Source organism: Sciurus vulgaris (assembly GCF_902686455.1).
Source record: "Sciurus vulgaris genome assembly, chromosome: 5".
NCBI lineage: Eukaryota > Metazoa > Chordata > Mammalia > Rodentia > Sciuridae > Sciurus > Sciurus vulgaris.
This window is the reverse complement of record NC_136465.1, coordinates 114,851,817-114,866,366: the sequence shown is the minus strand read 5'-3', so window position 1 is coordinate 114,866,366 and position 14,550 is coordinate 114,851,817. Positions and strand designations below refer to the sequence as shown.

General features: G+C 46.7%; 1 protein-coding gene across 1 annotated transcript; it reads left to right on the top strand.

The window, feature by feature from the left end:
- Window positions 1–4,092: 4,092 nt before the first annotated feature.
- Window positions 4,093–8,865, top strand: LOC306661729 (keratin, type II cytoskeletal 6C-like). The gene is made up of 9 exons (XM_079140877.1): window positions 4,093–4,665; window positions 5,716–5,930; window positions 6,256–6,316; window positions 6,468–6,563; window positions 6,682–6,846; window positions 7,334–7,459; window positions 7,596–7,816; window positions 8,006–8,040; window positions 8,140–8,865. The coding sequence occupies exons 1-9, from the start codon at window positions 4,132–4,134 to the stop codon at window positions 8,367–8,369; spliced, it is 1,683 nt and encodes a 560-aa protein (XP_078997003.1). The 5' UTR covers window positions 4,093–4,131; the 3' UTR covers window positions 8,370–8,865.
- The last annotated feature ends 5,685 nt before the right edge of the window (window positions 8,866–14,550 follow it).

Below are 14,550 nucleotides of genomic sequence, written 5' to 3'. Positions count from 1 at the left end.
ACTGTGTGTGTGAAATCTGAGAAATATAAGGGAAGCTGGACAATATAGTGTATATTACCTGTCCATAAACAACCTAGTTACTAAGTAATACAGTGCTGTAAGTTTCAGTACTTTCCGAACCACTCTATTTGGAGGCTGTACTTTCCACTCCACCCCTGGAACAGCTGTCTTCTATCACATCTGCGTGCTTGTGCCCTCATGTGACCCAGGGACAGGACTGGGTCTGTGGGATTCCCTCTGAACGGCATCATCCTGTGCTGTGGTTTAAGGATTAGGTGCTTAGTCTTAAAGGATGATGACAGTGGCCTATCCCTCATTCCCATCAGGCAGCTCCACCCAGGGAGCAGAAAGACAAAGCAAATCCTCTTGAGGCGACTTTCCATGGGCTCAGCTTCGGGGCCTCCTTTCTTCCCCCCCTCCACGCTGGGAACAATATCAGCCATGCAGGTGAACCCCAAGAACAAGGCCTTCTGCATTCCCTGGCAATCAGAGGCCACTCCAGAAGAAACAGACTGCAGGAAGGCTCTCCTGGAAGAGAGGGGGTAGCTTTGACAGCCCTCTGGGGAGGAGGCCAGCTGTCCTGTTAGTTACTCAGCTGCTTGCTTCAGTGTCTCTCACATGACACTGAACTATCACCTGAACTATCACCCTTTGTTCTAATCTTATTATGAAGATTGAGCCTTTCCCACCTAGCCACTCTGGAAAAACAGAGCTCTTGGCGAGACAGCATCCAAGAAGGCAATTCTCTAACCACCCAGGGGTCCTAACTGTCTAGAACCATAACCCTCCCCTGGGTGCTAAAGCGAAGGCAGAAGAGGGAGGGCTGGACTTTAGAGGGGGAAAGAAACCCAGCCCATCCCAGGACAGCAGACTGAAAGTGTGCTGGGGAACACCGGTCACCTCACATACCCAGACAAAGAAAAATAGGAAATCAAGGACAAATGAGCCAAGTACATACTTACCCTTTAAGTAGAGTGGAGCTGGGAAGAAGTGGAATCAGAAATAGAAAGGTCCCTCTTCTCCTCTACTACCTTACCAGCCCTCGTCATCTCTCCTGAGCCCTCCCAGCTGAACTTACTCTCTATTGGGTTCACTGGAACTGGGTTCCCAGGGCATTCCCTGGCAAGTGGGGATAAAGATTTTATTTTAGAGAACGTCTTTTAAATCTACCAGTAAGAGAGACACCTGTGTCAGGAAACTGAACATGATGTTTTATATTACTGGTGCTGCCTGGTCACAGGGCAAGCCTGGGCTTGGGTTAGATGTTAAAGTTAAACCATTCTCTGATAGGCTAAATGAGTTAATGTGACATCCCAGCTGCACTTAAATGATATACTTTGTTTAAGGATGAATCCCCCCCAACCCTCAAAACGATAAAAAATCAGGACTGAAAGAGGAACTGATGGGGTTACTTGTGCCGGTTGATGGCAGCCTGTCCCTGTGTGCAGGGCCCAGAGAACAGCCTGAGACCCAGCAGGGGATAATCGGGGGAGTCTGGCTTCAGAGGAGGGATATCAGCCTGCTGGGCTCCTGCCAAAGATTTAGATTCTCCCTGATTTTTTTGTTCCTTCCAGGAACTTGAACAACCTGCCACATCTGCTGGAGGGTGGGGGTCAGTGTGGGGTGGGCTCTGCTCTTGCTGAGTTCTGCTGGTCTGAGCACCTGCAAGCTTGCGAATCACTCTTCTGATCCTGTCACTCTCCTGCCTGCTGTGGCACTGCATGGCCTTGAGGAACAAGGGCAAACCCCTCTGCATGCATGGCTTCCTAGGTCCTTACTCATGTGGTACTATCTTGCAATGTTGTCTTCATTACTATCAAACCACCGCTCCCTTTTACGCATATATATGCTGTATCTATTTTTTTTCTGGTACCCAGGGATGTTTTATTATTGAGCTACATTCCCAGTTCTTTCTCTTCTTTTTTTATTTTGAGATGATGTCTCACTAAGTTGCCCAGATTGACCTTGAACTTGCAATTCTCCTACCTCAGCCTCTTGAGTGGCTGGGATTATAGGTATGGGCCACTGCACCTCACTGTGCTCTGGTTCTTGAAGCTTCTCATGGATCCCTACACGCCAAACTTCTTCCTACTTTCATAATAATGATGGTAGCTCATCTCTGTGGAGAACTTATATGCCAGACACTGTAATAAACCTTCACACAAATTACCTCATTTCATTCTGTCAACACCATGAGGCAGGTACTCTTTCCACACACACACACACTCATATACAGGTATAAAAATCAGCACAAAAGGGCTCTGTGATTTGCATAAGGGGTCTGCTCTGAACCTAGGACCCATGCTCTTCATCAGGGGCTAGCAAAGTTTTTCTTTAAAGGAAAAAAGTAGTGAATCCTCTAGGTTTTGCAAGTCACAAACTTGGTTGTAAGCTACTCAATTCTGCCATTGTGGTGTGAAAGCTGTCTGCCATAGACATCAGACATGGACGTAGACATAGGATGCTGGATAAACAATGTTGCTCCCACCTGACTTGACCACCCTTCCTGACTAGCCCAGCATCGTCCACGCTATGCCCAACGCCCCTAACTCAGGACAGTAGAGTGCATCAGTGCACTGGACCATGAGGAGCAGCATCTCTTTCCCAGAACTGGGTGGAAGCACATTCTTCAAGAGCCATTGTGCAACCAGGGTGGAGGAGGGCAGCTGCTTCCGTTGTCTTGAGAAGGTATCTCCTCTTTCTTGCCAGACGCTGACTTAGCACCTGCTTTAGACGGGAAACTCCCAACCATCCTGAATGTTGTGCCCCTCAACATGTGGGAGAGAAGGGACTGCATTTAACTTAGTAACAGGAACTTTCTGGGAGCTCATTTCAGTGTGGGAGCTGGTCTTTCCTCCTACAGTTGCTCATTTAGACAAATGTTCTCTGAAAACCACATGCCTAGGGTTCTTCTCAGTACTCCTCACACATGGTACTTAATGCATGGACTGGAAAAAACGAAACTCACTCCCCTGTGAACCCCGTGCTGCTCTCATTTGACAGCTTGCCTGCTTTCTGAGAAGGGGTTTAGAAATTTGAGATTTCAAGCACAGAGATTAGAAATATAAATCTGGAATTTACTTATGAAATCATCATACTTGTAAGGACACATTTTAATGATTCATTGCTTCTATATACCCCTCAACTTTCTGTACACACCCTACTAAAATGTTTGATTCTGGATTCTTCTGAAATGCCAAATTGGTGGAATAAAACTTCCACAAATTCTTTCATGATTTTTGTCTTGTTATTTGGGATTCTTTAACTCAAGCTCTAAGTAAACATTCCAAAAACTGCAGAGAGGAAAGTGTCTGTGAATTTCAACTGGAAAGACAGCTCAGTGGGAAAGCAAACCCAAGGGCGGGGAGGAGGCACAAGCATGGTTGGAAGGTCCTAGCAGAGGTCAGGAGAGGTCTGCTCCTGTCCTCTCAGGAAAGTGCCAAGCGGCCAGCTTATCACAAAAGACACAAAGCAAATGCTGCTCTAATCAGTGAAAACTTCAACTACTCCATCCCTCTAAACTTACAAATGAAGGTTATGTACCCCATACCCAGCCCAGACCACCAAGAAGGACAGCTGGGAGCTACAGAACTGAATCGAACACAGGAAAAATGCGGCAGGCCATTTCTTGCTCAGGCCCATGGGGAAATGGCTAGAAGCCCTCAGGGAGAGTCCCACCCAGAGGAGAAGGGAGGTGCTGATCGAGATGAAAACCTGTGTGGGAAGGGGGCACACAGGGAGTGTCTGAATAAGCAGAAGGAAGGGACAATTATCACAGATCAGCTAGTTGTCTCCTTTGTTCCAGAACATGACTAAGTCATGACTTCAGTGAATTTACATCCAGGTTCATTGTGTTGGGAGCAAGTCAAGTCTGGAAGGCAAGAGAATTTCTCCATGACTACAGGAAGCCAAAAGGCAACCCTCATGTTTCATACCTTTCTAGAACTTGGGGGTGATCTCACTGTTTGTAAAGCTGGCCCTTCCCAATCTGCAAGCTCACCTTCCAGCCCTGAGCCCAGCCCACTCGCACCACATATAAGCCTCTGCCCCAGCCCATCTCCTTCATCTGCTCCTCTCTGCTCTGCCCCGCAGCCTGTCTCGCCTTGCCCAGCTTTCTCCTCTCCAGGCAGCATGTCCAGCAAGTCCACCACGAGGATCCAGAGCAGCAGCAGCAGCCGCCGAGGCTTCAGCGCCAGCTCAGCCAGAGTGCCCGGGCTGAGCCGCTCTGGCTTCAGCAGCGTGTCCATGTGCCGCTCCAGGGGCAGTGGCGGCATGGGGGCTGCGTATGGAGGCGCTGGTTTTGGCAGCAGGAGCCTGTATGGCACGGGGGTGTCCAAGAGGATCTCCATCGGAGGGGGCAGCTGCGCCATGGGCGGCGGATATGGCAGCAGAGTTGGAGGCGGCTTCGGCTTCGGCAGTGGATTTGGTTTTGGTGGTGGAGCCGGTGGTGGCTTTGGGCTCGGCGGCGCAGCTGGCTTGGGTGGTGGCTACGGGGGCCCTGGCTTCCCCGTGTGCCCCCCTGGAGGCATCCAAGAGGTCACCGTCAACCAGAATCTCCTCACTCCTCTGAACCTGCAAATCGACCCCACCATCCAGCGGGTGAGGACTGAGGAGCGGGAGCAGATCAAGACCCTCAACAACAAGTTCGCCTCCTTCATCGACAAGGTGAGCCAGGAAGTGGTGCCCCCCGCAAGGCATTTCAGAATCCCCAGCTCCGCAGGTGGCAGACTTCCTACTCAGGAGACTAGAAGAGAGGGAGAGGGCCCTCGGGCTATCTCTCCACAGGGATGTGGGTTGGCCCCATAGTGACAAGGGCATCGGGATATGAAAACCATTTAGAACTGCTGGGTCTCCTCCCGGGCCCTCATACCTGACAGGAGGACCCTCAACTGTTGACACCCGAAAGCACAGATAAGGCAATGGAACAGGGGAAGGATACAGTCCCTCTCTTGACAAGATGATTCCAGTGGTGTTTAGGCTGGAAATTCCTTTCTGGGGATCTGAATAAGAGGAAAAACACTAATAGAAAGAAAGAAAGAAAGAAAGAAAGAAAGAAAGAAAGAAAGAAAGAAAGAAAGAAAGAAAGAAAGAAAGAAAGAAAGAAAGGAAGGAAGGAAGGAAGGAAGGAAGGAAGGAAGGAAGGAAGGAAGGAAGGAAGGAAGGAAGGAAGGAAGGAAGGAAGGAAGGGGAAAGAAAAGAAAACAGTTTTCTGACTAGATTAGATAAGAAAATAGAACTATTAAACAATATGTAGAAATATTTATTCTACAAAGAATAACCATAAAATGGATAATTTTGAGGAGACATGCACTTAAATGGAACATAGGAAACTAATCATTAGTGAACATTTGTATCATTTTTAACTAAAATCCTATGCCTTTTTAAAACCTAGCATGAGAGATCAGAAAAGCTTATTTTTAAACTCCATTTGGGATTGTGCTTGGAAAGAGGAAAAGAAATGTGGGAAGTCAGTGTTTGACTACATAACTTTGAGGATGAGAACCCCTCAGCAGTCCAAGGGGGCATTTCCCTGGTGGATCTCTGTGCTGCAAAAGAAAAAAGTTTGGGGTCGTGGGGCACGAAACTGAGCCTCTGTCTATGCTCAGAAGCAGCCCCACAACATGGAGAACCGAGACCCACAGGGAGACCTGCTAACAGAGACACTTCTTTCTTCCTGCCTCTGCCTCACAAATGACCATCTTGTCCCTACACTAGGTGCGGTTCCTGGAACAGCAGAACAAGGTCCTGGACACCAAGTGGACACTGCTCCAGGAGCAAGGCACCAAGACAGTGCGACAGAACCTGGAGCCTTTGTTTGAGCAGTACATCAGCAACCTCAGGAGGCAGCTGGACTCCATTCTTGGGGAGAGAGGCCGCCTGGACTCAGAACTGAGGAACATGCAGGACCTGGTGGAGGACTACAAGAACAAGTGAGTCCAACAAGAAAATGAGCTGGTTGTCTTTGAACCATCAGGTGACCAGTTCTAGATGTGGACACCATTACTTAGCAAACATGTGCATAGAAATGTCATTATTTCTAAAAACCAAATGTGCAAGATAAAAGAGGACAATTAGACTTTGGGAGATAATAAAGAAGTGAAATATTTAGTAATAACAAAAATCATCTTTTAGGCTCTCTGTTGCAGGAAATATAGATTCAGATATTTTCTATCTATGAAAAAGAGTTAGATCCCTGGATACCTTTCAATTTCAACCACCCACTAATTCAGATGTGTATCAACCCTCTACTCCTAGATATGAAGATGAAATCAACAAGCGCACAGCAGCAGAGAACGAGTTTGTGACCCTGAAGAAGGTGAGCTGATTCATCAGGGCTCAACTTTCTTTGCTCAAGGAGAGACATGACCCTGCAGCCCATCCCATCCCAGAGATCCATTGCCAGGGTGACAAGTGGGGCGCTGGGCAGGAGGGCTCCGCTGACTCCAAACTGTCTTCTCTTTCCCCAGGACGTGGATGCTGCCTACATGAATAAGGTGGAACTGCAAGCCAAGGTGGACAGTCTCACGGACGAGATCAACTTCCTCAGAGCCATCTACGAGGCAGTGAGCATCGCACCCCTTGCCTTCACTCAGATGGGCTCTGCAGGGTGGGGACGGCCTTTGTTTGGGCACCGCTGTAAGCAGCCCAGGAAAAGATGACCTTAGACCTTGTGTTGTGCAGGAACTGTCTCAGATGCAAACCCACATCTCAGACACTTCCGTGGTGCTGTCCATGGACAACAACCGCAGCCTGGACCTGGACAGCATCATCGCCGAAGTCAAAGCCCAGTATGAGGAGATCGCTCAGAGGAGCCGGGCTGAGGCTGAGTCCTGGTACCAGTCCAAGGTGAGCAGTGAGGAGGGAGCTCATGAGGATGCCCCAACCACACTCGGAGTTCCAGAAGGTTCCTGACCCACTGGACAATTACTGAGAGGAGGCCCAGGTCCTCTCACAGCCACAGGATTAGAGCTGACTCTCTCAGATTGGATGCCCATGTCTAGGAAGCAGAAGCCCCAGGCAGGAGGAAGCTCCCATAGATAAGGACCTAGTCTTCTTGCTTTAGCTTCACTCTCAGTGCTGGTTCTCAGAGACACAGAGCAGAACAACATCAGTCTCTGAGAGAACTAGGCAGTCTCTGGGTTCCTAAGTGGGACGTTCTGTCACTCTGTTCCACAGTGTCCAGCATCTCTTAACATCACCTTTTCTAAAATTCCTTGAGGGGGAGAAGCCAAGAGGTGGAGGTCATTACCTGTCTGATTCAGAAGTGAGACATCATCATGCACGTGTCAAACCCCATGTATTCTCTGTCTCCCTCTCTGCCCGTGGATGACAGTACGAGGAGCTGCAGGTGACAGCAGGCAGACATGGGGATGACCTGCGCAACACCAAGCAAGAGATTGCTGAGATCAACCGCATGATCCAGAGGCTCCGATCTGAGATCGACCACGTCAAGAAGCAGGTGCAGTGCAGAGGCAGAGGCAGGGCTGGTTTTCCATGCATCCCAGCCTCCTGGGCTCTGCACTGTGAAGGAAGAGCCAGGGAGGAGGCTCTGCGGACGACCAGACCCAAGTCATTTGGTTGCTTTCTCCTTGCAGTGCGCCAGCCTGCAGGCCGCCATCGCGGATGCGGAGCAGCGTGGGGAGATGGCCCTCAAGGATGCCAAGAGCAAGCTGGAAGGGCTGGAGGACGCCCTGCAGAAGGCCAAGCAGGACATGGCCAGGCTGCTGAAGGAGTACCAGGAGCTCATGAACGTCAAGCTGGCCCTGGACGTGGAGATCGCCACCTACAGGAAGCTGCTGGAGGGCGAGGAGTGCAGGTGGGTGATGCACCCCTCAGAGCACATGTGGGGGTCCTGGCCCTGAGCAGGGGGTGGTGGAGCAGCAGAGATGGGGACCGTCAGGAGACTCTTGGAATGTGGTGGGGCCCTTCATGCACCTCCAGGAGGAGCCTGCCCTAGGATCAGGTATGGGCTCTGGAGGCTCATCCTGTGCTCCTCTCCTCCTAGGCTGAGTGGCGAGGGTGTTGGACCAGTCAACATCTGTAAGTATTTTCTTGTCTGTCTCCCAGTCCTTGACCTTGTGACCTGGTTCATGTGACAAGTGAGCTCATGGTGTCTGTGTCCTTGTCCCCTCCCTACAGCTGTGGTGCAGTCCACTGTCTCCAGTGGCTATGGCAGCGCTGGTGGTGCCGGCAGTGGCTTCGGTCTGGGTGGAGGCAGCAGCTACTCCTACAGCAGTGGTCACGGTGTTGGAGGTGGCTTCAGTTCTGGCAGTGGCAGAGGCATTGGGGGTGGCCTCAGCTCCTCTGGCGGCAGCAGCTCCACCATCAAATACTCTTCCACTACCTCCAGCAGGAGCTACAAACACTGAAGTCCTGCCTCAGTTTTTGTCCTGACCCTCCTCTGCCCTCTGGCACAGAGTCCTCTGCTCAGGATCCTTTCCTCCTCTGCCTCCACCTCTGCTCTCTTGCTGGAGCTTAGGAAGTCCCCTGCCCTCCTGGCTCCTGTCTCCACCTGCTCCTCTGAGCCCCAGTGGCTCACCTTTAGAATGTCAACCTCTGATCTCACACCATGGTTCAGTCACATCTGGTGTCTCACTGTGTTACTCAGTTATCAAGTTCATGCCTTCGTAGGTTTCTCTAAGACAGCATTCAAGAACATTATCTCTGCCCTACTCAGGAACAGGACAGATTCCCTTCCATTTCTCCTGATCCAAGGACACCCCATCTTATAGGTGTTGTGAACCTCTCTTGCAAAAACTGTGGAAGCACAAGTGACTAATCCTTTGATGTATAGAATTCATGTCTCTCTCATGGTTTCTCTTCTGTTTGCTTCTAATTGCTAAATAAAGCAGATTTATAATATAATGTATTGTTTTTGGTCCATATGTTCTTAACGTTTTCATACGATAAACTTCTTTTCTTTTTTAAAAATAACCCATTCCCCATTTACCTCACTCCCCACCTGTAGAGACATTTATCAAATAGAATCTCGCCATCTTGGTGTTCAGGGTCCCTTCCAAGATCATTTTCATTGAAGTTTTTGACAAACAAGTAAAGGAATCAGGTCTACCATCAGTGTACACTCTGTTTTACCTGTCTATGCTATGAACTAGCAGCTTAGTAACTGTTTTGATGCCCCCCTTGCCAGTGCATAGCTATAAGTTCTATTGAAGAAACATGGTCTTGGTCAATTAATTCATAAGTCGTTTGACAAGAAAATAAAATACTTGATTTATAATTAGAATTGCCTTCATGACCTAGAAACTTGCTTGACATCAGGTTCAAGAGCGTTTGAAGTGTGCATACTTCTAAGTGAGACTTATAGAAATACATCTTGAGGAAATAGTACAAACACAGAAAGCTGTACATAACATGACGTGCATCACAACATCATCAGAACTGGGAAAAATGGAGACATTTGTGCAAGTCAAATGAAGTACACCCAAAGACTAAGGTCAAAATTCAAATTCTAATTTCTTGTCATATAATGGCAACAAAAGAATACTCCCTGCTTCTCACACTCTTAGCCTTTCATGGAAACTCAAAGAAACAGAGTCCATGTTAATCAGAAGAGATGAATCCATTCCTCTCTTGGGAGCGAATTGTCCTGGTTTAATTTCTGTGAATGGTTAAGATGAAACTCCAAATAAGATTCAAGTTTGGTCAGTTGACTTTGTTCTAGGGCTCTGTCAATCCCTGTGGACCCCATAAGTGACAATTATCTTCTTAATCCTCAGGTTCTCATATTACTGGAGAAATTTGCTTGAATTTTATTGTAGTTTTTGTATCCTTCGGTATCATTATTTGCTGTGTTCACCTCTCACTGTCCCCCCCAGCAACATAGGCAGCTTCTCACATTGGAGCCTCCTCATTTCCATATGTAGATCTCCATGAGAAATAATGGCAAAGAAAACTATCTAGTATATGGAAAAACACAAAAAGAAGATTATTTATATATGAATTTAAATACAATTAAAATCTCATGCTACATGGACATTAAAACATAATGAAGACATACTATAAACAACTATCAAAATTGATTCAGTTTAAAAACTGGCCAAATTTTTCAAAAGGATAAATAATCAGAATATCCTCAGACCTGCTGAATAAGTTAAATCATAAAAAAATGATCTTCCAGAAAAGAAAGCACTGAGGTATATTTTTATTGGTTAATTCTATTGACATTGACAAACAAAATGAAACCAAATCTTCACAACCTCTTCCTGGAAATGAAAGCAGAGGGAGCACTTTCTCATTCACTCTTTGCAGGCCGGTATGATTCTGACATCCAATCTAAATAATGGCACTTCAAGAAATGAACACTGCAAACCAGTCCTCTTATGAACACAGACAGAAAATTTTTAGTGAAATGTGCCAGACTTAATCCTACCAAGTACATAAAGAATTCTACACCATGTCCTCATTGAAGTGGTTCAGATGTTCAAGGCTAGTTCAACAGAAACATTCAGTGTGAGTCACCACATCCAAGAGCTAAAGAAGGAAAATCAGATAAAAATAGCAATTGATGCAAGGAAAGGTGTAGGACATAATTCAATACCTGATAATGCTCAAAAACCCAAAAATAATGTCTTAGTAAATGAGGAATAGAGGACAAAATCCTCAACTTGGTAAAAGAATACCTAAACTAGTTCTATAGCTGACATTGTGCTTAACAGTGAGAGACGGGTCCCTTTTCCACTAAGATTGAGAACAAGGTAAGAATATCTCCTCTCTCCACTATTATTCACTTTGTACTGCAAATCCAACTAGAGTAATGAGATTAGAAAAAGCAATAAAAGTTCTATATATTAGAAATAAAGAAATAAAACTCTCTTTATTCTCCCATAACATTTGTCTATGTAGAAAATCTGAAGAATCTTTCAAAAACATCCCTGTAATAAGCAAGTGTAATCACAGTTGCAGAATACAAGGCTACTATACAAAAGGAAAAACTTTTTATGTACTAGCAATGAGGAACTGAAATTTTAAATAAAAAAATCAATGCCAGGGGAGCTTATCAAGATGGCGGCCTAGAGGGTGGCTGCATTTCATGTTGCTCCAGGACTCAGGAGTCAAAAGAGGAGATATTCAGAGACTTGGGACCAACTCAAAGCAGTCGGGTGAGTCTCTCCCATTGGGGAGGCATCCCGGATGGGGCGGTAGTCCCGGAATGCAGGGAACTTTGTGAAGTAGAACTGCCGGCGAGACGCCCCTCCCCCTGCTGGAGCAGTGAACTCGAACAACTGGGAGCATCGGAGAGGAGGCCGCTTAGAACAGCGCTGGGACTCGGAGCAACCACTGGGGCTCCGGCGGCTGCCCAGGGGAGGAGCGGTGAGGAGAGCTGTGTGGACTCAGAGCGACCACTTCTGAACACTCCTGCTCTGAGGAGGAGGAGGAGGAGTGTGGCCGCTTGGATTCGGAGTGACTACACCGGAGCTACAGGCGGTTGCCAGAGGAGAAGCGGCGTGGTGAGCTGTTTGGACTCAGACCACTTCTGAACACCGGGGCCTGCCCGGAGGAGTAGGAGGAGGAGGAGGAGCGCGGCAGGTCATTTGGACTCGCAGTGACTGCATTAGAGCTACAGGCACCTGCTCAGAGGAGAAGGCGAGTGGTGAGTTGTTTGGACTTAAAGCGACCTCTCCTGAACACAGGGGGGCTGCCTGGAGGAGGAGCGTGGTGGGTCGCTTGGTCTCGAGTGGCCGCACCAGAGGTCCAGACGGCTGCCCAGAGGAGGCGTGCAGAGGGTCACGTGGATTCAGAGCCACTCAGAGCGACCGCTCCTGAAAACCCGGGGGGTTACCTGGAGGAGGAGGAGGAACAGGGAGGGTCACTTCGACTTGGAGTGATTGCCCAGGGCTACGGGCGGTTGGTGGGAGGAGGAGGCACACAGTGAGTTGCTTGGACTCCTAGTGACTGCACAGGAATACTGGGTGGCTGTCTGGAGGAAGAGGTGTGTGGCGAGTCTCTGGGACGCAGAGCGATTGTACGGGGCCCCAGGTGGCTGCTCAGAGGAGGGGCCGCATAGCCAGGCGATTAGATGCAGAATAGGGTCCCAGGATCTAGGAGGCGTCTTGGTGGAAGAGCCGCACAGAGACACGCTTAGGGCGGAGCGAAGGTTCCAGGCCTGCAGGCAGATTCTCTGAGGAGGGGCAGCCTAAGGAGATTCATCTGCGAAGGGTGAGGCTCCCAGGCCCAGGAGGTAGGGCTGGGCCCCCGGGAACTTTACAGAGAAAGGCAGCCCAGCCCAGGCGGTAGCTGTAAATTGAGGGGAGCCTCTAGGAGGGGAACTGACCAGCGAGACCTCCCCACCGGGTGAGTCTTCCCTGGCAGGTGAGGTTTCCCCACAAGGACGGTAAAACCAGAGACACAGGCCCAAACAGGCCTTGCCTCAGCCCGCAGCCTAGTTCCCCTTTAGACAACCATTGGTCAACAAGTGGAGGCACCTCTGCCCACTAGCAGGGAATATACCCCACCTGAAGGCCACCACTCCTAGAGAGGCAGCTTCTTTGTGGCGCACCACATTATCAACTTCCTCCAAGACTTCAGCCTACTGAAGGCTAAGAGGGGATATATATAGAAATCTTCAGGGACATTGTAAGTCAATAGAGGAAATCTGCAATATCTCAGCGGTCCACTGATACCTGAACAATATGAGAAAACAAGGAAAGAAAATGCTGCAAACAAATCTAGATGTTACATCGATAAAACCCAATGACAGCATGGCAGAAGAAATGACAGAAAAGGAGTTCAGAATGTACATAATTAAAATGATCAGGGAAGCAAACGATGAGATGAAAGAGCAAATGCACACACTGAATGATGAGATGAAAGAGGAAATGCAGGCATTGAATGATCGCACCAATCGACAGTTAAAAGAGCAAATACAGGAAGCAAAAGATCATTCCAATAAAGAGTTAGAGATATTGAAAAAAAACCAAACAGAAATCCTTGACATGAAGGAAACAATAAACCAAATTAACAACTCCATAGAAAGCATATCCAGTAGGATAGAGCACCTGGAAGACAGAACCTCAGACATTGAAGACAAAATATTTAACCTTGAAAACAAAGTTGAACAGAGAAGATGGTAAGAAATCATGAACAGAATCTCCAAGAACTATGGGATATCATGAAAAGGCCAAATTTAAGAATTATTGGGATTGAGGAAGGCCTAGAGAAATAAACCAAAGGAATGAACAATCTATTCAATGAAATAATATCAGAAAATTTCCCAAATCTGAAGAATGAAATGGAAAATCAAGTTCAAGAGGCTTATAGGACTCCAAATACACAAAATGACAACAGACACACACCAAGGCACATTATAATGAAAATACCTAACATACAAAATAAAGACAGAATTTTAAAGGCTGTGAGAGAAAAGAACCAAATTACATTCAGGGGGAAACCAATATGGATATCAGCAGATTTTTCAATCCAGACCCTAAAAGCTAGAAGGGCCTGGAACAACATTTTTCAAGCCCTGAAAGAAAATGGATGCCAACCAAGAATCTTATACCCAGCAAAACTTACCTTCAAATTTGACGATGAAATCAAATCCTTCCATGATAAACAAAAGCTAAAAGAATTTACAAAAAGAAAGCCAGCATTACAGAACATTCTCAGCAAAATATTCCATGAGGAAGAGATGAAAAACAAAGAAGCAAATCAGCAAAGGGAGGAATTATCCTAAAGGAATTGTCAAATAAAGGAGGAACCAAGTTGTGTCAAACAAATAAATAAATAAAATTTAAAAATGAACTATATGACCGGGAAATCAAATCATATCTCAATAGTAACCCTGAATGTTAATGGCCTGAATTCATCAATCAAAAGACATAGACTGGCAGATTGGATTAAAAAGAAGGATCCAACAATATGTTGCCTACAAGAGACTCACCTCATAGAAAAAGATACCCATAGACTAAAGGTGAAAGGATGGGGAAAAACATACCATGCACATGGACTCAGCAAAAAAGCTGGAGTATCCATCCTCATTTCAGATAATGTGGACTTCAAGCCAAAGTTAGTCAGAAGGGATAAAGAAGGTCATTTCATACTGCTTAAGGGAAGCATAAATCAGCAAGATATAACAATCATAAACATCTATGCCCCAAACAGTGGCTCATCCACGTATGTCAAACAAATCCTTCTCAATTTCAGAAACCAAATAGACCATAACACAATAATACTGGGTGATTTTAACACACCTCTCACCACTAGACAGATCTGCCAGACAAAAATTGAACAAAGAAACCATAGATCTCAATAACACAATCAATAATTTAGACTTAACGGACATTTATAGAATATACCATCCAACCAAGAGCGAATACACTTTCTTCTCAGCAGCACATGGATCCTTCTCTAAAATAGACCATATATTATGCCACAAAGCTAATGTTAGCAAATACAAGAAGATAGAGACACTGCCTTGTATTCTATCAGATCATAATGGATTGAAGTTAGAAATAAATGAAAGAGTAAAACACAGAAACTATTCCAACATCTGGAGATTAAACAATATGCTATTATATGATGAATGGATAA

Excerpts from the sequence above, each read along its gene's own strand:
- LOC306661729 (XM_079140877.1), top strand. The coding sequence starts at position 4,132 with ATGTCCAGCAAGTCCACCACGAGGATCCAGAGCAGCAGCAGCAGCCGC. Across the intron at positions 4,666-5,715 it reads TCGCCTCCTTCATCGACAAG|GTGCGGTTCCTGGAACAGCA; the intron begins GTGAGCCAGGAA and ends TCCCTACACTAG. Across the intron at positions 7,460-7,595 it reads TCGACCACGTCAAGAAGCAG|TGCGCCAGCCTGCAGGCCGC; the intron begins GTGCAGTGCAGA and ends TTCTCCTTGCAG.